This window comes from Palaemon carinicauda, chromosome 39 (genome assembly GCF_036898095.1).
Source record: "Palaemon carinicauda isolate YSFRI2023 chromosome 39, ASM3689809v2, whole genome shotgun sequence".
NCBI lineage: Eukaryota > Metazoa > Arthropoda > Malacostraca > Decapoda > Palaemonidae > Palaemon > Palaemon carinicauda.
This window is the reverse complement of record NC_090763.1, coordinates 46,162,906-46,184,800: the sequence shown is the minus strand read 5'-3', so window position 1 is coordinate 46,184,800 and position 21,895 is coordinate 46,162,906. Positions and strand designations below refer to the sequence as shown.

The 21,895-nt window shown below is 46.3% G+C and overlaps 1 protein-coding gene across 1 annotated transcript in view; it reads left to right on the top strand.

The window, feature by feature from the left end:
• Positions 1-21,895, top strand: part of LOC137631158 (ubiquitin-like domain-containing CTD phosphatase 1) — a 46,431-nt gene continuing 24,536 nt past the window's right edge. The window contains exons 1-3 of the mRNA XM_068362861.1: positions 1-241; positions 7,212-7,270; positions 12,274-12,411. Coding sequence (XP_068218962.1) covers positions 91-241; positions 7,212-7,270; positions 12,274-12,411 — 348 coding nt within the window. The 5' untranslated portion in view covers positions 1-90. The remainder of the gene's footprint in view (positions 242-7,211; positions 7,271-12,273; positions 12,412-21,895) is intronic.

The following is a 21,895-nucleotide window of genomic DNA, read 5'->3' as shown; positions in this document are numbered from 1 at the left end:
CCTGTTGTAAACATCAACATTCTGTCGGCGGTGTGCTGTCTAACAACACATATTCTGTCTACATCTTTACATCTGTCTATTGGTCACGAGATGAAGTCTATCACCGTCAAATGGAACGGTAAAGAATATGAAATTGAAGTGGACGAGGCCACAATGACAGTGAAAGACTTCAAAGATGCGATTGAGAAGAGGACTTGCGTCAAGCCCCAAAGACAGAAGTTGTTGAATTTGAAGCTAAAAGGTGAGGTAGATAGGTCAGGTATAACTTTATTTATGCACCAGGCTAAGACTCTGATTTAATATTAGTAAGAATATAACGTCTAAATGTCATTTAGCGAAGTAGGAGCCCAGTGGGAAGGCCCTCCTGTATGGAAGGACAAGGCGTCCTACTGGTAGGGTCACCGGTTAAACATTTTAACAGGGTATATATGACAAATTTAATCATCCATGCACCAGGTTAAGACTCTGATTTACTAGTAGTAAGAATATAGCTTCTAAATGTCAGTTAGCGAAGTAGGAGCTCTGTGGGAAGGCCCTCCTGTATGGAAGGACAAGGCGTCCTACTGTTGGGTAGGGTCGCCGGTTAAACATTTTAACAGAATATATATAACAAAAGACATTATATTTAAACATTTTAACAGAAAATATTCCGAAAATATATGTTTTCCTGTAGAAAATAACGTGATTTAACTATCTGATTTACTACTAGTAAGAATATAACGTCTAAATGTTATTTAGCGAAGTAGGAGCCCAGAGGGAAGGCCCTCCTTTATGGAAGGACAAGGCGTCCTTCTGTTGGGTAGGGTCGCCGGTTAAACATTTTAACAGAATATATATAACAAATGCCATTATATTTAAACATTTTAACAGAAAATATATGTTTTCCTGTAGAAAATAACGTAATTTAACCGATTTTCATCTTCATTTCATCCGTAATAACAGCAACCAGTTCGGCTACTTAAAGTTAGTGGAATTGGTTGTTCTGTTTGTTTACGGTTGAAATGAAGGTCAAATTCGGTCCAATCACGTTATTTACTTCAGGAAAACATATATTTTCTGTTTGAAATGAGAATCTGTAATACAGTTAAACTTTACCGTTCATTCAAGTTAACTTTGTAGACTCCGTTCTGTTTCCGTTAACAAATCCCGTGCTCGTGCGTATGGAAATTTTCCACCGGTTGGTTGATATTTCCCCTCCCCTTTTCCACATCTCTTCAAGTGCTCGCATCAGTCCCTTCCCAAGCCTTTATCCTTTTGGTTCTGGGCTGCCCAAAGGCAAGAGCCTGGGTCTTACACAAGGTTAGGCAATCTATACAGACAGACAGACAGACCTGTAAAACCATTGTCCGTGTTAAGCCCTTGTTCGTATTCTACTCCTTTCGTGTGTTATTATGGAACTTCCTATACAAATGTGTAATGGTTGTAGTTATCCGTACTTAGAAGCCACAGGGAAGTTTCATGGAAATTACCATGGTACACTAGATGTAATTAACACTTTTGCCTCTACCCTCTACCACTTCTGGTACAGCAACAGTTGTTAGAGGACCCCGGTGTGACGGTCTGAACGATCCCCCGGTCTCGGAATTCTCCTTGACATTGTATAATGGTTCTTTTCCGCCATTAGCTCGCTTCGCTCGCATGGAAATAAAACGTCAAGCTCGTGTGTACTGGCAACCGGTAATGTTGAGCTGCGCACGCTAACATTGCAGGAAAATAAAACATCAACCTCGTATGCACTGGCAAAAGGTAATGCTCGCGCATGCGCAGATTATCAAGGAGAATTCTGAGACTGGGGGATCGTTCAGACCGTCACACCGGCCTTCTACGTCCCAATCATAAAGTCAGTCATTATTATTACTTCAAGTTTAATACCTGGTTGGTGAATGCAGTTCATTATTAAAGTTATATTGATGTTATCGTGCGCAGCTCAACATTACCGCTTGCCAGTACATATGGAGCTTGATGTTTTAATTTTTCGGCCACGGTGGAACGAAAACCATTAGATTTAGGGTAATACATTGTTAGCGTGGGCAGCTCAACGTTACCACTTGCTAGTACATACGGAGCTTGATGTTTTTATTTTTTGGAGAGCGAAGCGAGCCCATGGCGGAACAAGGTCCGTTATATTTAGGGTAAAACATTTTGAACAGAAAATATATTTGTTCCGTAACTGGGATACAAACCTACGCTGTTTATTTAGGGATATTTCTTACTGTGTAGCTGAAATGACTAGCCATTAAAATTTAGCGAGGGTTAACTACCTGTACCGCTAGTTAGCGGGGTTAGGGGGGTTAGCTTGCTACCGCTCCCACTCTCACACCGGGGATTTAGCTCTCTTTGCTTTTGGTTCGGATGGTGTACGGTCGTTGCCGTTCCTCATCCTTCGCCGTTATTTGAACTGCTATTAATTCTTTTTTGCGTTTTCTTTGTGTTAGTGTGTGTATGTGTTGACTACTGCGAACATGCGCACCTGCCCTGGACTCGACGGCGGAAGAAGTCTAAGCGGGATATTTCTTCTTCGAAGATTCCTTCGAAGGGGGAAAAACCCAAGGCTCCTTCTTTCGCCTCCGACCTTCCCCCAAAGCTCCTACTCGTTCAGTCTCTTCCGAGAGACCGTCGAGTAGTAGCGTTGACCCATTTAATTTCGGCCAATTCTGGTCCTCGAGAGATGGTGTTACTTCCCCTAGTGAAGCTGCCCCACCTCTCCCCCTGGGGTGAGGCCTTGTCTAAGTCTTCTGTGTTACAGGTTTGGTCGTCCTTGGGGCTTCCAGGTCCGCCCTCCAAGGACTCCTTGCTTCAGCTCATCCACCGGAGTGTAAGTGTGCAGCCGTCGTCGTCGACTTCGGAGGTAGATGCTCGTGCGCTCGTCGACGTTGTGGTGTCAGAGGTGTCTTCTGTAGTTTCTGCCGACCCCCCTGCCCCTCCAGACTCTCCAGCTGTTGCTGCCAAATTAGTTTCCCCTGGTCCTGATCATCCTTCAAGGGGGAACTTAGTCCTGTGTCTGTCTCTCCTGCGAGTGTATCTCTCCCTCGGGGGAGTTCACTCATAGAGACTCCTCTTCGGAGGACTCGTGCTGTTCAAGGTAAGCTTGCTGATCCAACGGCCCCTAGATGGTGTCTCTGTCGCAGAGCTCGCCCCCTGCTTTGCTTTAGATGTCGTCCTTGACTATCGGTGAAAAGGTGCCTCTTCAGCACTTCAGCCTCGTCATCGCAGTCGTCTCTTTTCTCTCGACCTTCGCCCGTTCCTGGACCTTCTCCCGACGACGCTTCTACTAGTCCTCTGACTTCGGTCCTGGACCCTTCTGTAGATCGGTCGCGATCTCCATCGGTGGATGTTCGCCCTTCCAAAGGGCACATCCTGGTTCCTGTGCTACCTGCTGACCTACCATCGCCGTTCCTGTTCCCGGTACAGCCTCATGAGGCTTTACCTAAGCGTGCAGCTGCGCGCCAACGCTCTTCAGCTCGCCAGCTCCCAGATGTCAGGAAGCCTGAATACTTTAAATCAATCAATCAATCGCCAGCTCCCTGCAGTGCACCAGCACTCACCAACATCTCGTCAGCGCCAGCCTGCTCGTCAGAGCTCTACAACGCTTTGGTGCGCGCCTTCACCTGCTTGCCCTCAGAGCTCACTGAAACTTCAGCGTGTGCCAAAACCTAAGCACGCGCGAGCGCAACTTCGGTCTCTTGCTCGCCAACGCTCTCCTATACGACAGCTACAACCTGCGCGCCAGCGCACTCCTACGCACCAACGATCTGCGCTCCAGCGTTCCCCTACGCGCCATCGCTCTCCTGCGTGCCCTTGTCAGCGTTCTCCTGCTCGCCAGATCTCACCCGCGCGCACCAACACTCGCCCACGCTTCAGCGCTCACCTGCACATTCACGCAGTACTCAGGAACAGCACACCGACAGGTCACCATCGCCTCATTCCCCTCCCTGCAAACTCCTTTCACCACATCTGCTGGGGAAAGGGGAATGGGCCTCTGCAGAAGGGTTCAGGATTCCAAAACTGCCTTACTCTAAGGTGGCCCCACCTACAGCAGAGCCTTCTTGTAGGGAACCTTCGGTCCCTTTCCCTTCAGGGAATCTGTCCGACAGTGTCAGTCAGTTAACAGCCATGGTTCAGTGCTATAGTTAGAGCAGTGGTACAGGCCTTCAGTCCTGCTCTGTCTGGCCGCTCTTCGGAGCAGCCTATAGCTCCAGCAGACCCTCGGCAAGGAACCATGACTTCCTCCCCCTTGAAGAGGAAAAGAGGAGTCTCAGACGTGGTCACTTCCTCTAGGGTAAAGTTGACTCCGGTTAGACCATCAAGGCCAGCTCCTCCTGCATCTTCCTCGGGATACTCTCCCACCTCACCTTTGACAAGGGAGTCGCGTGAAGAAAGGACCTCCTCCCTTCCACCTTCGGAGGAAGCCTCCCCTCACATGGAGAGTTCCCCACCACCAATGGAAATCAGGAGGTACACGACATCTCGGCCTTTGAAGCTGGACTCCTACCTCCTTCCTCGGAAGGAGCCCAAAGACTCCAAGTCTCTGCCAAAGTCCTCTTCTAGGACTACCAAGTCTACAGAGACAGCCAGTCACTCAAGGGATGTCTGCGACCCACCCCGGGAAAAACTCTCGGGGATGGAAGAAGAAGACTTCGCTGCAAGTCCAACATCGGAAGGAGAGCAAAAAGAGTCAGAACATGCATTCTGGCAGGTTCTGACTCTCATAAGGGTTCTTAATGGGTTTACCGACCCAGAGATACCCCTACTGGAGGACAATTACACGGTCTTAGACAGTGTCTTTAGCACCCAGAAACCTTCAAAGACCAGTGCAGCCCTGCCCTGGTCTCAAGGGCTGAAGGGTGCCAAGGCTAAGATCGTCCTACAGCTCACCGAATATGCCTCCTCCCATTGTTTCAGCTCTACCAATAAGCTTCTCCCACCTCCTATGTTGGACCAGGTCGGTCTGGTACTGATGAGCGAACATCACGGTGATGGCTTGCATATACAAGTAAGAAGGTACTTTTCACAGCCCTTGTGCCATCTGACTGCAGAGATAATCAGATGGACAGAAGACGACTTGGTAACCCTTTCAGCTTGCTGTATTCTGAGCAAGAGGAACATCTTGGGAGACTATCTGAGCAGGAAGACTCAGATAGTTGGCTCCGAGTGGTCTTAGAATCAACAGATAACCAACAAAAGCTTAAATGTGAAGTTCGCCGACAATAAGACCTGTTTGTGACGTCTTGACCGGAACATTCCGGGGTACTGCTCCCCAGTACCAGATCCCCAGGTGTTCTGACATGATGCTTTCCAAGAGACCTGGGGGTCAATCTAGACGTTTATATGTTTTTTCTCTCCCGTCTGCCTAGTAAGGAGGAGCTGAACAAAGTACAGACATTGCAAGATATTTCGATGACCATAGCTCCAATGCAGCAGTGTGCTACATCTGCTCACAGAGACACCGATAGAGCTCCTTCCACTTCTTGATCTCAAGCAACCACATGTACAGATATCCCATGGAACAGTAACATCGCTGTGTCTTCATGCTTGGAAGTTTTCTAGCAACCTCTTGCGGTACAGGGATTTTCGCAACCAGTTGTCAAAAGGATGGCTAGATACCCCCGAGAGTTATCTACCACTTTTTACCATGCGATGTAGTCTATCTTCTGTGGTTGGTGGTGTGGAAGGGGTATCCCGCCACTCAGTGCCACTATTCCTTTAATAATAGAGTTTTGTTACACTGTATAGTACTGTACCTCGGGGAGTCCAAACTCTGTTCAGTGTCGGCGGGGAAAGGCTATCGCTCAGCTTGAAGTCTCGCCTTTAAGCTAAATGGAGTAGACATTTCCTCCTCATACGCAGTTTCGAGCATACATGCCCTCAGACCATCTCTGTGCAATGTTGTACGAATACTACAATCCCAGAAAACAACACCTAATAAACCTCTGAAGAGTCAGTCCTCAGACAGTGACTGGAAGCTAAAGACTGTTTTCTTGTAGCCCTGGCTTCTGCTAAGAGAGTCACCAAGCTACACGGTCTGTCCTATGACATCGCCCAAGTTAGGGGATGGGTGCAAGTGACATTCGACTGGGTCCCTGAGTTTACAGTACTAAGTCTCGAGATTGGTCTTAGCAGATCCTAGATTCAGGACCATCCAGATTGAGTCTACAAACTATCACAGATAACTGACTGTTCGACTCTGTCTATTGGTTTGTTGACGAGTTACAAAGAATTCAATTTCTTCCTGGATCAGTTGATCGAACCAGTTCTTCAACCGGACTCGTCCCCGGGTCAGAGACCAGCCAGTTGGTCTTGGACTTCCACCCACCTAAAAGTGGGTCTTCATGGTAAAGAGCTGAAAAGTTTAATTTGGTACTGACACAAATGACAAATTTAGAAATAATTTTTATTTTTCCTAACCTTACAAACCTGAAGCTCTTTATGTATACTGGCCTGCCCTCACCTAAGCCCCAGGAAGACCTGGTTGCAATTGAAAACTGGCTTGTGTTAGCTACTGCAAGTGTATGTGGGGTGATTGGTTTACCCTCGCTATTCCCCCCCCCCCCCCATCCCCCACCCACTAAATAGAGGGGGGGGGGAGTAACATCTCTCTAAAAGTTTTAGGGCTGGTTTAAGCTGTCAGGTTTTTATGATTAAGAAAAATATTTTTATTTCCAAATTTGTAATCTTTTTATTTTGAATTATTAATTTTTATTATTTCTGATGGAGGTTATAATTTGTTCTTTAAATAACATTACGCATCTTTAGAAATGAATGTGTACAGAACTATATACTGTGTGTATGTATAGACATGTGAAACACATCAAGTTAATTGCCTTTATTTCTTATGGGAAGATATGTTTTGTGGCTTAGAGTATTTTGGGTTGTGAGCTTGCTCCCAGAACGAAATGTATTCATAAACCGAGGTACCATTGTAAACTTTCCACAATATTCAGTGTTAGATAGATGTTGATGGCAGTGCCATTGAACTACCAGAAATGGCAAGGAAATCAATGGTTGCATTCCATATAAAGTATTAGGTATGTTGCTCTGATAGATTTAATTTCAGTCATACTGAATATTTCTGGAAGGTTGCACTTTCCTAAAGATGAAATTCTCCTGATTTACAGAAATAACTGGAATCATTTATATGAGTCATGTACTTTTGTTCTTTTATTGAATTGTTCAAAATTATTTTTTGATTTATTACTTTTTTATTATTTCAGGGAAGACACCCGATGACGATACAAAAATGGGAACAATTGGCTTACGACCTGGAACAAAGGTATGTTCTCAGTGAATTTATAGTGAAGTTTAGCCTTTTAATTCTTTATCGTAAAGTATTTGGATTAATTTTACCATTGATTTGATTGAAGGGTAGAGTTTCTTCAATCATTGAATTTTTGATGGTGGTACTAGAAAAAATTCATGTAATGTGTTCTATCTTTTGTACTGCTGTGTTAAGGCAAAGGTATTTCTACACTTTTATGAACTATTGATTGTTCCGGAACTAAATACAAACTTGTACGCTATTTACAATGTACATGTTTCGGCGACAGCTGAAACTAGTCGCACGACTTTTATGCCAGGTGTAACTACCCTCCACTAGTTAACGGAGGGGGAGGGTTTGGGTAGACCAACCACCCCGCTCATACCAGCACTAGTAACTGAGCACCACCTTTGATTGTGGCTCGGTAGAGAAAAAACGTAGTCTTGCTCTCCCGTCAAAAACTTTTTTACTGGCTCATAATTAAAAGCAACTGGCCTAAAAGCCTGGGGAAGGGAGTGCGCAGTTGTTATATTATGTTTGTTCCCTCGGTGGTCTTTTCCCGTCCTAGTCTATAGGGGTTCCTCCAGAGGGAGTTTTTTTGTTACATAATTTATTTTATTTTTCTTCAGTTAGTGATGCAGTCCTTCGTTTGACTAAGAGAGCCGACAAAGTAGAGCTGTTTTGTTCATGCCTGGGGAATCTTCTGTCACTGCCGGCCTCCAGATGGCATTATCAGGAGCGTCATTCCTTCTCCTTGGAAGTATGCCCGTGGCATCTCCTGATCAACATTTCATCTTCGAGGAACTAGCTCCAGCTACGCTTCCTCAGGGAGCGCTCTTGGCAGATCATCTTAGAGTGCTGCCAGGAGGTTCGCCTCCAGGGGTTGGACTACTTTCCCTTCTGAGGGAGAGTTTTCCTCACCAGGTGTTGGGTTGTATCCCCCTTCCGAGGGAGAATTTCCTTGCATCTTCTTCATCACTTCATCGACTCCGATTGCTGTTGCTATCTTCGCCTAGACTACGCTTCCTTCTTGATGAATCTCTCTTCCTTCCGGGGCAGAGCATAGTCTTAGGGATCACCTCTCTCATTTGTGAGAGGGGCCACTCATAGAGAATCCTTTTCGGAGGATTGCTGCTGCTAAAGGTCAGCTTGCTGATCTACCGGCCCACAGGGGCGTCATCCCTTCTTTTTCAAAGTACGTCTTCGCCTCCGGTGAAGAGATGCTTCTCTGGTTCTTCAGCAACGCAGCCCTCCCCCGCAGAGGAGCCTCCTCTTTCATCGTCTTCAGACCGGTTCCTGGACCTCCTGATGTCGCTGCAGCTAGTCCTCAGACTTTGGTCCTGGACTCTTCTGTGGGTCGTTCGCGATTCCTGCCGGTGGAAGTTTGCCCTTCCAAAGGGCACATCTCAGTTCCAGTTCAACCTTCACGCTGACCTGCTGACCTACCTTTACCGTTTCTGTCTCCTATTCATCATCTGCCTACTTGTGCTGCACCTCCCAAGCGTTTAGCAGCGTACCAACACTCTCCAGCGCGCCAGTGCCCTCCAGTGCACCAGTGCTCACCAGCATTACGTCAGCGCCCTCCAGCACTTTCCAAAGCGTTATCGCTCGCCAGCGCTCTCTGGTGCTTCAGCCCCCTTCAGTGCCTCAGAACTCGCCTGCTCATCTGCACATTCCAATGTCCCAGCAATCTCCTGCTCGCTGGCGCTCTCCAGCGCATTCTTTCTGGTCTAAGGACCAACGTTTGCCAGAGCACCTTTGCTCGCCAGCACAACAGCGCTCCCCTGCGCAGCTGCACTCTCCTACACGCCAGTGCTCTCCTGTGCGCTAGCGCTATCCAGCTCGTCAGTGCTCGCCTGGGCACTAGCGTTCTTCAGTTCGCCAGCACTCCCCTGCATGCCCGAGCTCAACTGTGCACCAGCGCTTGCCTCCTCGCCAGCACTTGCCTGCTCGCCGGCACTCTTCTGCGCTTTCACCAGAAACTGCGCACCAGCATCCTCCTGCGCAGCTCCGTACTGCGCGCCCCGCGCTTTCTTGCATGTTCTTTGGAAACTGGTCAGCGGTTTCCTGCACACTTGCGCGAGAGGCAAAAAGAACGAAAGGGAAAACTTTTTGACAGGTCACCATGGCCCCATTCCCCTCCCAACAAACTCATTACAGCACGGCCGCCAGGAAAAGAGGGAAGAGGCTTTACAGGAGGGTTCAAGATCCTGAAGATTCCGTCTTCCAAGGCGGATCCATCGCATCTACCATCAGTCGAGACTCTTCACAGGGAACCTTTGGTCCTTGTCTCTTCAGGGGGTTTTTCTGACAGTATCATTTTCAGCAAACATGATCAGGACATTGCGAACTGCCTATCATTAGCTCGCCAATCTCTGATTTCCAGCTGGCCGATCACTAGCTCACTGACCGCCATTCACTAGTCCGCCGATCGTCAATTTCTAGCTCATCTTCCACCAATGAGAAATCATCAACCGACTGATTGCTAGATCACCGTTTGTTAATTGCTAGTTCTTCTTTCTCTGATCATTGACCGCCAGTCTCTACAATTGCTAACAATCTCTGATTGCTAGCAATCCGATCGACGATTTCTAGTCTATAACCAGTCATCATCTTGCTGATCACTAGTTCGCCAATTGCTAGCTTGTCTTTCTTCGATCATCCACCTCAGCTCGCTGATCTCTGACCAGCTAATCGACAGCTTGCTTATCTCAAGCTTGCCAATCACCAGTCCTCAATTGAGCGCTGATCAGGGCTCTCCAAGCCGATCGCCAACCTTCCTTGGCTGACTGATCAGACAACCTTCATCTGCCTATCAATTACCATCTTCGGCTCACAGATCGCCGATTCACCGATCATCGGCAGTTCGCTGTTTACTAGCAGTTCGTCACTCAGACTCTCTCGTCAACCTCTGCCCGGGGTTCCCTAGATCGGAAGGCAAACAGAACACTTCTCACTGCTCGCCATTCGTCGTCACACCAATCCACTAAAGCAATCGACAGCCCCCATCAGCGGCTTGTCGACAGGTGACTACTCGCGAGCACTCTCCAACTGTACAGTAGCCACGATACCCAGCCATTGATCATTGGTTAACGTTAGCCAGACCAATGCTGTTCTAAGAAATAGCATCAACCCCATCAGGGCATATGGTAGGGTCAAACGTTGCCTTACCCACTTTTTTCAGTTAAAGGAATTCTCTCCCAGTGAAGTATCCTTACACAGGGTATCGTGTCCCATCCTTTCCTCCACGATTCAAGACCCCAGCGTCAACAATCTTCCATGCGAAAAGATCCGCAAGGAGCTGTCCCTTGAGTCGATGTCCACACCATGTGGGAGAAGTTCGGACAATGGGTAAGACCACATGTCTTCGTGTGTACGCTGGACCTAAAGGACGCATACTTCCAGTCCCAAACCATCTATCTTCTATGAAGTATCGGAGATTCAGTCTAGACAAAGAAAAAACACCAGTTCAGGGCATTGTGCTTCGGTCTTTCCACAGCACCCATCCTGGGCTCACAGGATCGGCTTCTGTCTCTTCTGTTTTCTGGACGACTGACTGATTGTAGCAGACTCGATGGCAACCTTGCATTAGCACCGAAATTGCAGATGAATTTTTACCAAGATCTGGTGATCATGGTAAACCTTGGGAAGTCTTCATCACTTCCCTCTCAGAAGACTGGCATATCTGGGAATGATTTTAGACACCAATCTCCACAAAAACCTTCTGATCAAAGACAGGATAACAAGGCTTAGAAAGGTCACAAGACCCTTTCTCAAGATGAGATGAGAAGAACTCCCAGCCCAGAGTGACTATTTCTCCTTGGAAACCTATCATCCCTGGTCTGTCTAGCTTCCAATGGCCGCCTCAGGATTCGTTCTCTCCAGTGGCGGCTTGAGTCCGATTGGATTCAGGTCTTCGATTCCCCGGACATTTGATCCCCATGGGACTAGAAGCTTGGACGAGCCTCAAGGGATGGGTGTCAGTCGAGAATCTACAGAGTGGTGTAATCTTCTCATCCTCCCCCAGACTTGATGCTGTGCTTAGACACATCAAAAGAAGGGAGGAGGGACCATCGTGCAGCACCACACAACCTCAGGCCTCTGGATAGGGTCCGAAAGTACCTTCACTTAAATCTCTTGAGATGAAGGCCAACTTTCTGGTCCTTCAACAGCCTCATCAATTCCTGACGGGCCACTCAGTGGTGTGATGAGCGGCAACACCACATAGGGGCTCACATCAACAAGCAAGAAGGAACTTGCTCGCAGCCTCTTCCCATCTAACAGTATAAGTGCTAAGATTGGCCGAAGTCCGCTCAGTATGACAAATGGACCGCTTCATTCCAGACTGGAGGAATGAGCTCGCCGACAATCTGTGCACAGCATCTCAGATAAGGTGTACCGAATGGTCTTTGAATCTCCGTGTAGCCCACAAAGTCCTGACTTTATTGGGTTCTCCAACTAAGGATCTGTTCACAAGACCCCTGAATCTCAGGCTTCTGCTGCTTCCCAGTCCTAGACCTCAAGGCTCTCTGGCAAGAGGCTTGCCAACAACAGTGGGTACAAAAACGACATTTACATCTTGTCCCCGTTTTGTCGGAAGAGAAGGGTACTCAACAAGGCTAGAACATCGGTCAGCCTCTCAAAGTCTCCATACCAATCGACCTACTCATGCCGACTTCTTCTCCCACTGTCCAGGCCTGTATTTGAGACGGCCTTGGCTGAATGCCCTCATAGGCCCCAGTGCTGGGCTATAGCCTGAATTCATAAATCCAAATCCTCCCTCTCCTTCATAATCTTCCCTCAATCTCTTAATTATTGATGGTGCTCATCCTGTAGTTTGTTGGTTTTAATACATGTACCTTGTTTGTGTGCTAAGAAACAAAGCATATGGAGAAATTGATTATGTACTTGTCATGGTTATTTGGAAGTTGATGTGAATATATTCAAGTTTTTATTGATTTTGTAGTTTGTAGAAGTTGCATAACTATATTTTAACTAGTAAATTCTTCACATATTAGATAATGATGATGGGTTCACTTGAATCAAGTGTGGAAGAAGCTCAACGAATACCAGAGAATCTCCCACATGTTATAAATGACCTCGATATTGAAGAGGAAGAAGTTGCGATTGAAAATCGTTCTGAATATCTGCGAAAGGTGAGTTTCTTAAATAGTTTTATTTTTTTTTAATGGGTGTTAAATAGATCTCAGAAGAAATTACATTGCATTTTTGCGGAACTTGTGTTTATGCTTTAATATTGGGTAATTATTTTACCTAGTGTATTCTTAGCTGATATATCATTTAACCACTTTTGAAAGCTCCATTTGGTTCTACATTGGCTATTTTACAAGCAATTTATTTCAATCTCTAACCTTACGTTTTTTATATGTAAGCTCTAGACTAGACTGTAATTCAGGCAGAAGAGACACAAGACAGAATATTGTAGAGAGAACTTATTTCATGTCTTTAAGCAGCAATGATGATGATAGGGGGAGTGTAGGAAGGGCATCTAAGGTAGATGCTATATGAAGATGACCTAGTGTTAACCCTTTTACCCCCAGGCTCTTTGGAAATTTCCAACCCTTAACCCCCAAGAAGTTATTTTTTCCCCAGCACATTTTGCTGTATATTTTTTTTAAATTGCTCTAACAGCCTTAATTTTTGTCATAGAAAGGTCAGGTTGGTCTCATTCTCTTGGAAAATGACTGCATTTTCTCATAAAATTATAAAAAATATGAAAAAAAAATAATTTTATAGCATTTTTTTGCAAGGACGTACCGGTACGTTCATGGGGGTAAAGGGATGGCTTTTGTGAAACATACCAGTACGTCCTTTGGGGGTAAAAGGGTTAATAAGGACTCCAAGGAAGGGAGGTTGTGCAAATGTTTGAAATGGCTCAGAGTGGAATGTAGAGGAAGGGACTGAAGATCAGTACATTCCCAAACAAAATAACACTGATAATAACTTGAAAGTTAAGGAAACACTATAGTTGGAAAATTAGCCATGGGGTTATTTTTGGAAAGGGTTTGTACCAAACAAATGTAATAGATGGTGTCTGTCACGGTAGGTGGTCTAGATTACAAAATCTACATTAAGTAATCGATTGTAGTAGTAAAAGTAGGAGAATTATCTCAGGACTGTATAGTACATTAAGTGTTAATAGTTGCTATCGCACAACAAGTGTTCAGGATTACAAAATTCACATGGAGGAAGAGAGTTTAGAGGCACAGAATGTATAATTGAAGCAAATGGGGAAGATAGAGGCCAAGAATCTTGCTGTTGTACATGAGCAGGTCTTTGAAGAAGTAGAGCAATTACGGTACTTTGAGATACTGGCCTGTGAAGCAGGAATCGAAAGTGGCAACAACGTAGAGGAAATAGAGAAAGGGATTGCGAGAGTAGTAAATAAGATTATCCTATCTGTGCCTTTATAAATGCCATTATTGGTATAAAAGACATGGTGCTCTATATTGCACAGATGTGGGCTCTGAGAGAGAGGAGATTTTGTAAAAGGTTGACCTTGATATTCTAAGATTAATGGCTGGAGCACAGTTGGAAGGTCATGTATGAATGAGAAATATGGTGTCCAGAAACTGGGTAAAAGGCTGAAAACTTTTAAGGCTAAAATGAATTGGTCATTTGATAGGAAGGGAAGAAGAACAGTTAGTGAGAAGAATAGAACTGAATATGGAAATGGAAGATCAAAGATCTTTAGGAACCCTAGGAAATCATGGAAAAATGTGATAAAGGAAGACTTAGGCCTGGTGGGAGTTCAAAAATGCAAAGAAGGGGTAGAAGTTTATAGAAAAAATTCCTTTAAAGTCCCTCTCAAGGAAAGAGACAATGTTAAAGTGGTTATGATGATGAGAAATTGAGGAAGTAATACAACTGATTTTTTTTTTATTTTGTGATAAAATATGAAACGGTATTGCCATGTTACGGTTTCTATACTAATGAAACCTTTGCCATAGAGATTACAAAGGATTTTTGGTTTGCACCTGAAATTGCAAAGGTGGGAGTTGCTTTCATTGATAACGTAATCACTTGTTTTAGGTAATGGTTTGATGAGCTGTATTTAATTTACTAAATTAATTTTTGAGCTATTTAAATATGATCCATTAGTCGTAGAAAGCATCAGACTCCAAATAAGGCTATTACTATTCTATAATGGTATACAATTGTGATAAGTAATTTCAGTTTTAGTTATCAGTATGTTATGTAAATTAATAGCGTATTTGTTCCAACACTAAAGACAAACCCTTTCACTCTTTATTAGGGATAAACTTTCGGCAAAGCTGGAAGACTAGCCATAAGACTTTTAGCGAAGTGTAACTACCCTACCGCTAGTTAGCGTAGGGTAAGGGTGTAGTACCAGCTATTCGTCTCCCCTCTTTTTCTTTTTGCTCAGCTGATAGTGGACGTTTGTCTCTCTGCCTCCCAACCTGATTGCCATGGCGACTAATTGTTTTCTTTTCTTTATAAGTGCGAGTCTGACTTCTGGTTGTCATGCCAACTTGTCCAGGACCTGAAGGGCGCAATTGGGCACCTTCATTTCTTCAGTCGAGACTGACCCACATTCGTTGTGTTCGGCCTGTGGAGGACGACCGTGTACGCAGGATGACATTTGTGAGGAGTGTCAGGAGTGGTCTTCCTCCCAGTGATAGAGATTTGGACAGGGGTGTAAGAAGATATCTAAGAGGGATTCTTCTCCTTCGGGGTCATTCTCGAAGTCGAAGAAACCTCGTACTTCTTTAACCCTCGATCTCTTCCCGAATCTTCTGCTCACTCCGTCTCCCCAGGGGATTGATCGAGTAAGAGTGATGACCATTTAACTCTAGGACAACCCTTAGATTAGAAGGAGAAGTCCTTTTCTGTAGATGATTTGTTTCAGGTTTGGCCTTCCCTTGGTGTTGCTGGTCCCCCATCAAAGGAAGGTCTTTTGGAGTTGCTGAAGTTGGGAGCTGAAAGGAAGCATATATCAGCTTCCTCAGAGGTTGAGTTGGATACCCCTAAATCTGAAAGCTTTGTTCTGGAAGAGTTCCTTTCTTCTGCTGCCAGAGCTGTGTTGCTGGTTCCAAGGTCTCCACCTTCGCTTACCGCTGACGAATGTACAGTACTTCCCCTTGCCCTGAGTACATTCAGCCTGAGGAGGTGGGGCAAAGTCTGAGGCATACAGTATTCCGGTTCCTCTAATAGTCATATTTCATGTTTTCGGGTTAGGTCCTCCCCGGAGTGGTCTCTGCCACATGGTTCTGCTAGTCGGCGCCCGGCTTCTTCTCCGCCCTTATCCAGCCTATCGGAGTATGGTTTACCTGTGGATGTTGCTTGCTCCCTGTGAGATCAATGTACACCTTCCTTGCCACAGCCTGTGCCTGTCTAGGAGTGCTCACTGTTCCCCTAGGGGAATCCAGATCATGACACCTTCATCGCAGGAGCGCAGAGTGCGCCACGCTACCCAGCGTTCTCCACCCTTGCCCTTCATATCATAGGACATCTCGTTACAGCTCCAGAAGCGTGTCAGCACGGGAACCAGTCCCTACTCGTCACCATGCGTCAATGTGTGAACCAGTCCTTACTCGTCGCCACGTGTCAGCAATTGAGCAGTCTCCTGCGTGCCAGCGCATTCCAGCCCGCTTCCAGGCAATGCGCAACCCAGCTGTTTGTTACCAACCACATCAAGATCAGCTATCTTTTTGCAAGCATATGCCAGCACTTGACCACTCGCCATCCGATCGCTACCCGCCTTGTCACTCTTCCGGGTCTAGATTTCCTGAGAATGATCTGCAGTCCATGCATGAGTGCCCTGCTGCTTGCGGGCATATCGCCCATGCCCAGACCATCAGTAGCAGCTCGCGCCTTTGCCCCTGCGTGCTCTTCATCATAAGCTTATGAGCGCCCGGTAGCACATGGCGACGCGGCTATTCGCCAAGTCCCGTCAACACGCACACAGCTGGTAGAGCGTTAGCCTTAAGTTTCACGCGTCTGCCCAGCAGTGTAACATTCGACCAGCCGACCAATTCCATTCATAGTTGCCCCGAAGAGCTCAGCAAGTGTTCTAGAGTGTTCTCCTTTGTGTTCTCCAACTCGCTCTCCCAAGCCAGAGGGAGAGGCCATGCCGATAACATTATGGCTAGGTAAGCAACCTTTTCGTTTCAGGTTCCAAAACCTCGGACTCCTAGGAAGCGTTCCCCATCTTATAACTTGCCCAATGAGAAGCCTTCTTTGATTTCATCCTTCGAGAAGGACATTCCGTGGTTCAACACTTTGATGAAGGCAGTCAGTTTGGCAGTTTCTGGCGCCTCTGCTTAAGGTAAGCAATTATTGACAGCTTCCACGAGTACGTCCAGGATCCCGCCAGAGACAATTTCTTCGAAGACCTCTTCCCTTCTCTCCAACCCTAGACACAGGTCTGCAGTGCCACCCAAGGACTAGCCTCAGATGTGCATCTCCCCGATTAGGGCCAGAGTTTGTTTTCATTGGCTCTGCGGAGGTAGTCCAGCAGGATTTTTCCCAGCTGCCCATGACGACGAAGAAGAGGAGACAGAAGAACCCGACTTTTCCCCCGGGAGACAACCTTTACCCCTGTACAAGCAGGGGCTCGCAATCTCCCAGGGAGATCTACCTAACTTCGTCATACCGCCTCTCTCCCATCAAGTTAGTTCCTCCAGAGCAGTGGATTACATCTACGTCTTTGGACCAACCCCAGTCAGCTCCCTCTCCATAGGGCGTGCCTCATTCCAGCAGACGTAGGGAGGAATCAAGACCTTCCCTGCTAGAGGAGTTTCTTCCTCCCCCAAGGGAGAGCAAGGAATCAAAGACGATCCCCAAATACATCATGGCTAGGTCTTCCCAGCAGGTCCAGGAAAAGACTTGTGAGGCAGCTCCTTCAGCAGCATTAATGTCAACAAGAGATGTTCCTACGTCATCCAGGTACAATTTCGACTACGACCTACCCCGGACTTCTATGGGTGAGAGCTCTTGGTTGGATGATAACCAGGACTTGGGCAACGAGGACTATCTCTCTAGAACGGCTAGTCCTAAGTATACTGAAGGGGAGGAGAAAGAGTCCGAATATGCCTTTTGACAGGTTTTGGCCAGTGTGAGGGCCATTGATGGCCTAGATGATCCAGCTGTTGCCCCTCAAGAGGGCAAAGATACCGTTCTAGACCAGCTTTGCCCTAGTCCAGGGGGTTGAAGGGGGCCAGGAAGAAGGACTTTGCTCAGATAGCAGGTATGATGACCTCTCCAAGCAGGTGCCTTTTCAAAACTCCTCCCACCTCATTTCGTACAACTGAGGAGGTATTACGAGGTATCAGACGAGAGCCTCTCGGCTCTACAACTAGATCCTGACAAGGAGGATCTCTTGTAATAGGCTTTCGAGTCTTTGGTCACTTTCGCAACTGCAGATGCCCTTAACATGGAGAAGGTTGCGAAGTTTGCCATGCAGGCAACATTGTGGCTGGATCTATGGTTGAGGTCAGCTGGACACCTCATTAAGACTGAGGATTGGTTCAAGGAGAGGACAAGGATGTCGATGGTGACTTTCCTGTTATCAGGTACCTGAACCGTGGGGTTTCTTAGGTGAATGAACTCTGTGATTGAGAAATTCCATCGTCAGGTTCCTAAAGCTGACTTAAGAGGAACCCTCTCTGTTCAGCACAGAGGACATCGAATGATCAGCGGATCGATGGAGGAAGTCCAACCAAGACTCTCCTCCAGAGGGCCATCACTTCTAGGTCCTACAGGGCAGCTCCCCCTTCAAGGAAGCTGCAAATAATGTCCAGGCCACAGACTCTTCCAAAATCTCGTCAAAGAAGCCATTTCCTGACAGATATCAAAAGGGAAACAAGTCGAATCGAGTAGGCAAAGGAGGTAGAGGTAGCGGGAGAGGCTGCTGGCAAGATTCATTCCAACAATGGTGAAAGAACATTGACGTTTACGCCTTAACCCCGTTCTGTGTGATGAGGAGGGTGCTGAACAAGAAGAGATCATCCATAAACCTATCTGTGACCCTCATTGTTCGGTCCTTCTTCATCTACTGACGGAGGTCCCGAGAGAATTCCCTCCACTACACGATCTACTCAGACAACTGCACGTGAACATCTTACTCAAAGCCGTGGAATTCTTACGACTTTACGCCTGGAGACTATCCAGTATCTCCTCTCGCATAGAGGCTTTTCGCAACAAGTTGCAAAGAGGATGTCTAGATACATACATACATAAAGCAAGGCACTTCCCCCAATTTTGGGGGGTAGCCGACATCAAACAAATGAACAAAAAAAGGGGACCTCTCCTCTCTATGTTCCTCCCAGCCTGACAAGGGACTCAACACCGAGTCCGGCTGGTACTGCTAGGGGGCCACAGCCCATCCTCCCCTGTTATCCACCACAGATGAAGCTTCATAACGCTGAATCCCCTACTGCTGCTACCTCCGCGGTCATCTAAGGCACCGGAGGAAGCAGCAGGGCTTACCGGAACAGCGTCACAATCGCTCGCCATTCATTCCTATTTCTAGCACGCTCTCTTGCCTCTCTCAAATCTATCCTCCTATCACCCAGAGCTTTCTTCACTCCATCCATCCACCCAAACCTTTGCCTTCCTCTTGTACTTCTCCCATCAACTCTTGCATTCATCACCTTCTTTAGCAGACAGCCATTTTCCATTCTCTCAACATGGCCAAACCACCTCAACACATTCATATCCGCTCTCGCTGCTAACTCTTTTCTTACACCCGTTCTCATCCTCACCACTTTGTTCCTAACCCTATCTACTCGAGATACACCAGCCATACTCCTTAGACACTTCATCAATTTCTGTCTCTCCGTCACTTTCATTCCCCACAACTCCGATCCATACATCACAGTTGGTACAATCACTTTCTCATATAGAACTCTCTTTACATTCATGCCCAACCCTCTATTTTTTACTACTCCCTTAACTGCCCCCAACACTATGCAACCTTCATTCACTCTCTGACGTACATCTGCTTCCACTCCACCATTTTCTGCAACAACAGAACCCAAGTACTTAAACTGATCCACCTCCTCAAGTAACTCTCCATTCAACATGACATTCAACCTTGCCCCACCTTCCCTTCTCGTACATCTCATAACCTTACTCTTACCCACATTAACTCTCAACTTCCTTCTCTCACACACCCTTCTAAATTCTGTCACTAATCGGCCAAGCTTCTCTTCCGCGTCTGCAACCAGTACAGTATCATCCGCAAACATCTGATTTTCCTCCCATTCATGGTCATTCTCGTCTACCAGTTTTAATCCTTGTCCAAGCACTCGGGCATTCACCTCTCTCACCACTCCATCAACATACAAGTTAAACATCCACGTCGACATCACATATCCCTGTCTCAGCCCCACTCTCACCGGAAACCAATCTCTCACTTCATTTCCTATCCTAACAAATGCTTTAGTACCTTTGTAGAAGCTTTTCACTGCTTGCAACAACCTTCCACCAACTCCATGTAACCTCATCACATTCCACATTGCTTCCCTATCAACTCTATCATACGCTTTCTCCAGATCCATAAACGCAACATACACCTCCTTACCTTTTGCTAAATATTTCTCGCATATCTGCCTAACGGTAAAAATCTGATTCATACAACCCCTTCCTCTTCTAAAACCACCCTATACTTCTAAGATTGCATTATCTGTTTTATCCTTAATCCTATTAATCATTACTCTACCATACACTTTTCCAACTACACTCAACAAACTAGTACCTCTTGAATTACAACTCATGCACATCTCCCTTACCCTTATATAGTGGTACAATACATGCACAAACACAATCTACTGGTACCATTGACAACACAAAACACATATTAAACAATCTCACCAACCATTCAAGTAGTCACACCCCCTTCCTTCAACATCTCAGCTCTCACACCATCCATTCAAGTAGTCACACCCCCTTCCTTCAACATCTCAGCTCTCACACCATCCATACCAGATGCTTTTCCTACTCTCGTTTCATCTAGTGCTCTCCTCACTTCCTCTATTGTAATCTATCTCTCATTCTCATCTCCCATCACCGGCACCTCAACACCTGCAACAGCAATTATATCTGCCTCCCTATTATCCTCAACATTCAGTAAACTCTCAAAATATTCCGCCCACCTTTTCCTTGCTTCCTCTCCTTTTAACAACCTCCCATTTCCATCTTTCACGGTCTCTCCAATTCTTGAGCCAGCCTTCCTTACTCTTCACTTCTTTCCAAAACTTCTTATTCTCTTCATATGAATGACCCAATCCCTGACCCCACCTCAGGTCAGCTGCCCTCTTTGCCTCACTTACCTTGCGCTTTACTTCCACATTTTTCTCTCTATATTTTTCATACTTCTCTACACTATTACTCTGCAGATACTTACGGAAATCCTCAGCTGCTGTCTACCAGGCTAAGTGGACTGTCTTCTGTGGTTGGAGTCGTGGAAGGGGTATCTCCCCTTGATGCCTCTATTTCAGCAATCCTGTAGTGGAATTCCTCATACCTTCGGGAGAAAAAACTTCTCTCGGTCTCGGCAGTGACAAGCTACTGCTCAGCTTTGAGCCTTGCCTTTAGACTGAAAGGAGCTAACATTCTCTTTGTTGAAGAGGTCTCATATGGAATTTTGAACTTACCTGCTCTCAGTCGGAGGTTAGACCACTCCCAGAATTTCAAACTTACCTGCCTTCAGTCAGAAGTTGGACCACTCCCATGGAACGGGGTTCGTTGTCCTTCACTCTCTGAAGGGCACTCTCTGCGAATCTTTATACCAGGCATCAAATCTTCACCTGACTTTGAAGACGATTCTCCTGCTTGCGTTCCCTTCGGCCTTGAGAGTCAGCGAACTCCATGGTCTTTCCTACAACGTCTCCCATTCAAGGGGATGGGGGAGGTAATGCTTGGCTTCGTCCCTGAGTATATCACCAAGACTCAAAATCCGGAAGTGTAGCCTTAGATTGGGAGTCTTTGTAACGTATCCGATGACCCAGATCAACTGTTGTTGTATCCAGTGAAGAGTTTGGGGTACTACCTTAAAAGAACCACAGCAGCTCAATCCCGAGTGTCATCACTCTTTGTCAGCGCCGGGAATGTCAAGAGGAGGATCACAAAGAACACCATCTCTGCTTGAATTCGCAAGGTCATAGACCGAGCATTGAATCCCGATCCTTTTTCACAGACGACCCAACCCAAAGCAGGTCTTACGAGCGGGCGTATGGGAGCGTCAGACGACCTTCACCATTCACCTGCAAGACGTGACTCATAGGAACATGGATACATTTTCCATTGGTCCTCTGGTGGCTGCATAATGACTGGTTTAAATACTTCAGGCTCCTTGATGGTTGAGGGTAGAGGTTACCCAGGATTAGTCTAGGATGAATGTTTAAGAATGACTGGCTCAATCTTCCTTTCATCTTCCCATCTCTTGGGGAACAACGCCTACGGTCCTCTGCAAGCTGACCATCTCTGTCTGTAGGTAAAACCCTTTCTCTTGTGTAACATGGTATGAATATTATGCTTGTTGCATCCCCATATCCCCTGACGAGGTGGGATTGGGTAACGTCTATGGTTGATTCAAAGATCCAAAGTTTCTGAGAATTCTTACCTATACTAGTCATATTGCTAGTATCACACAAT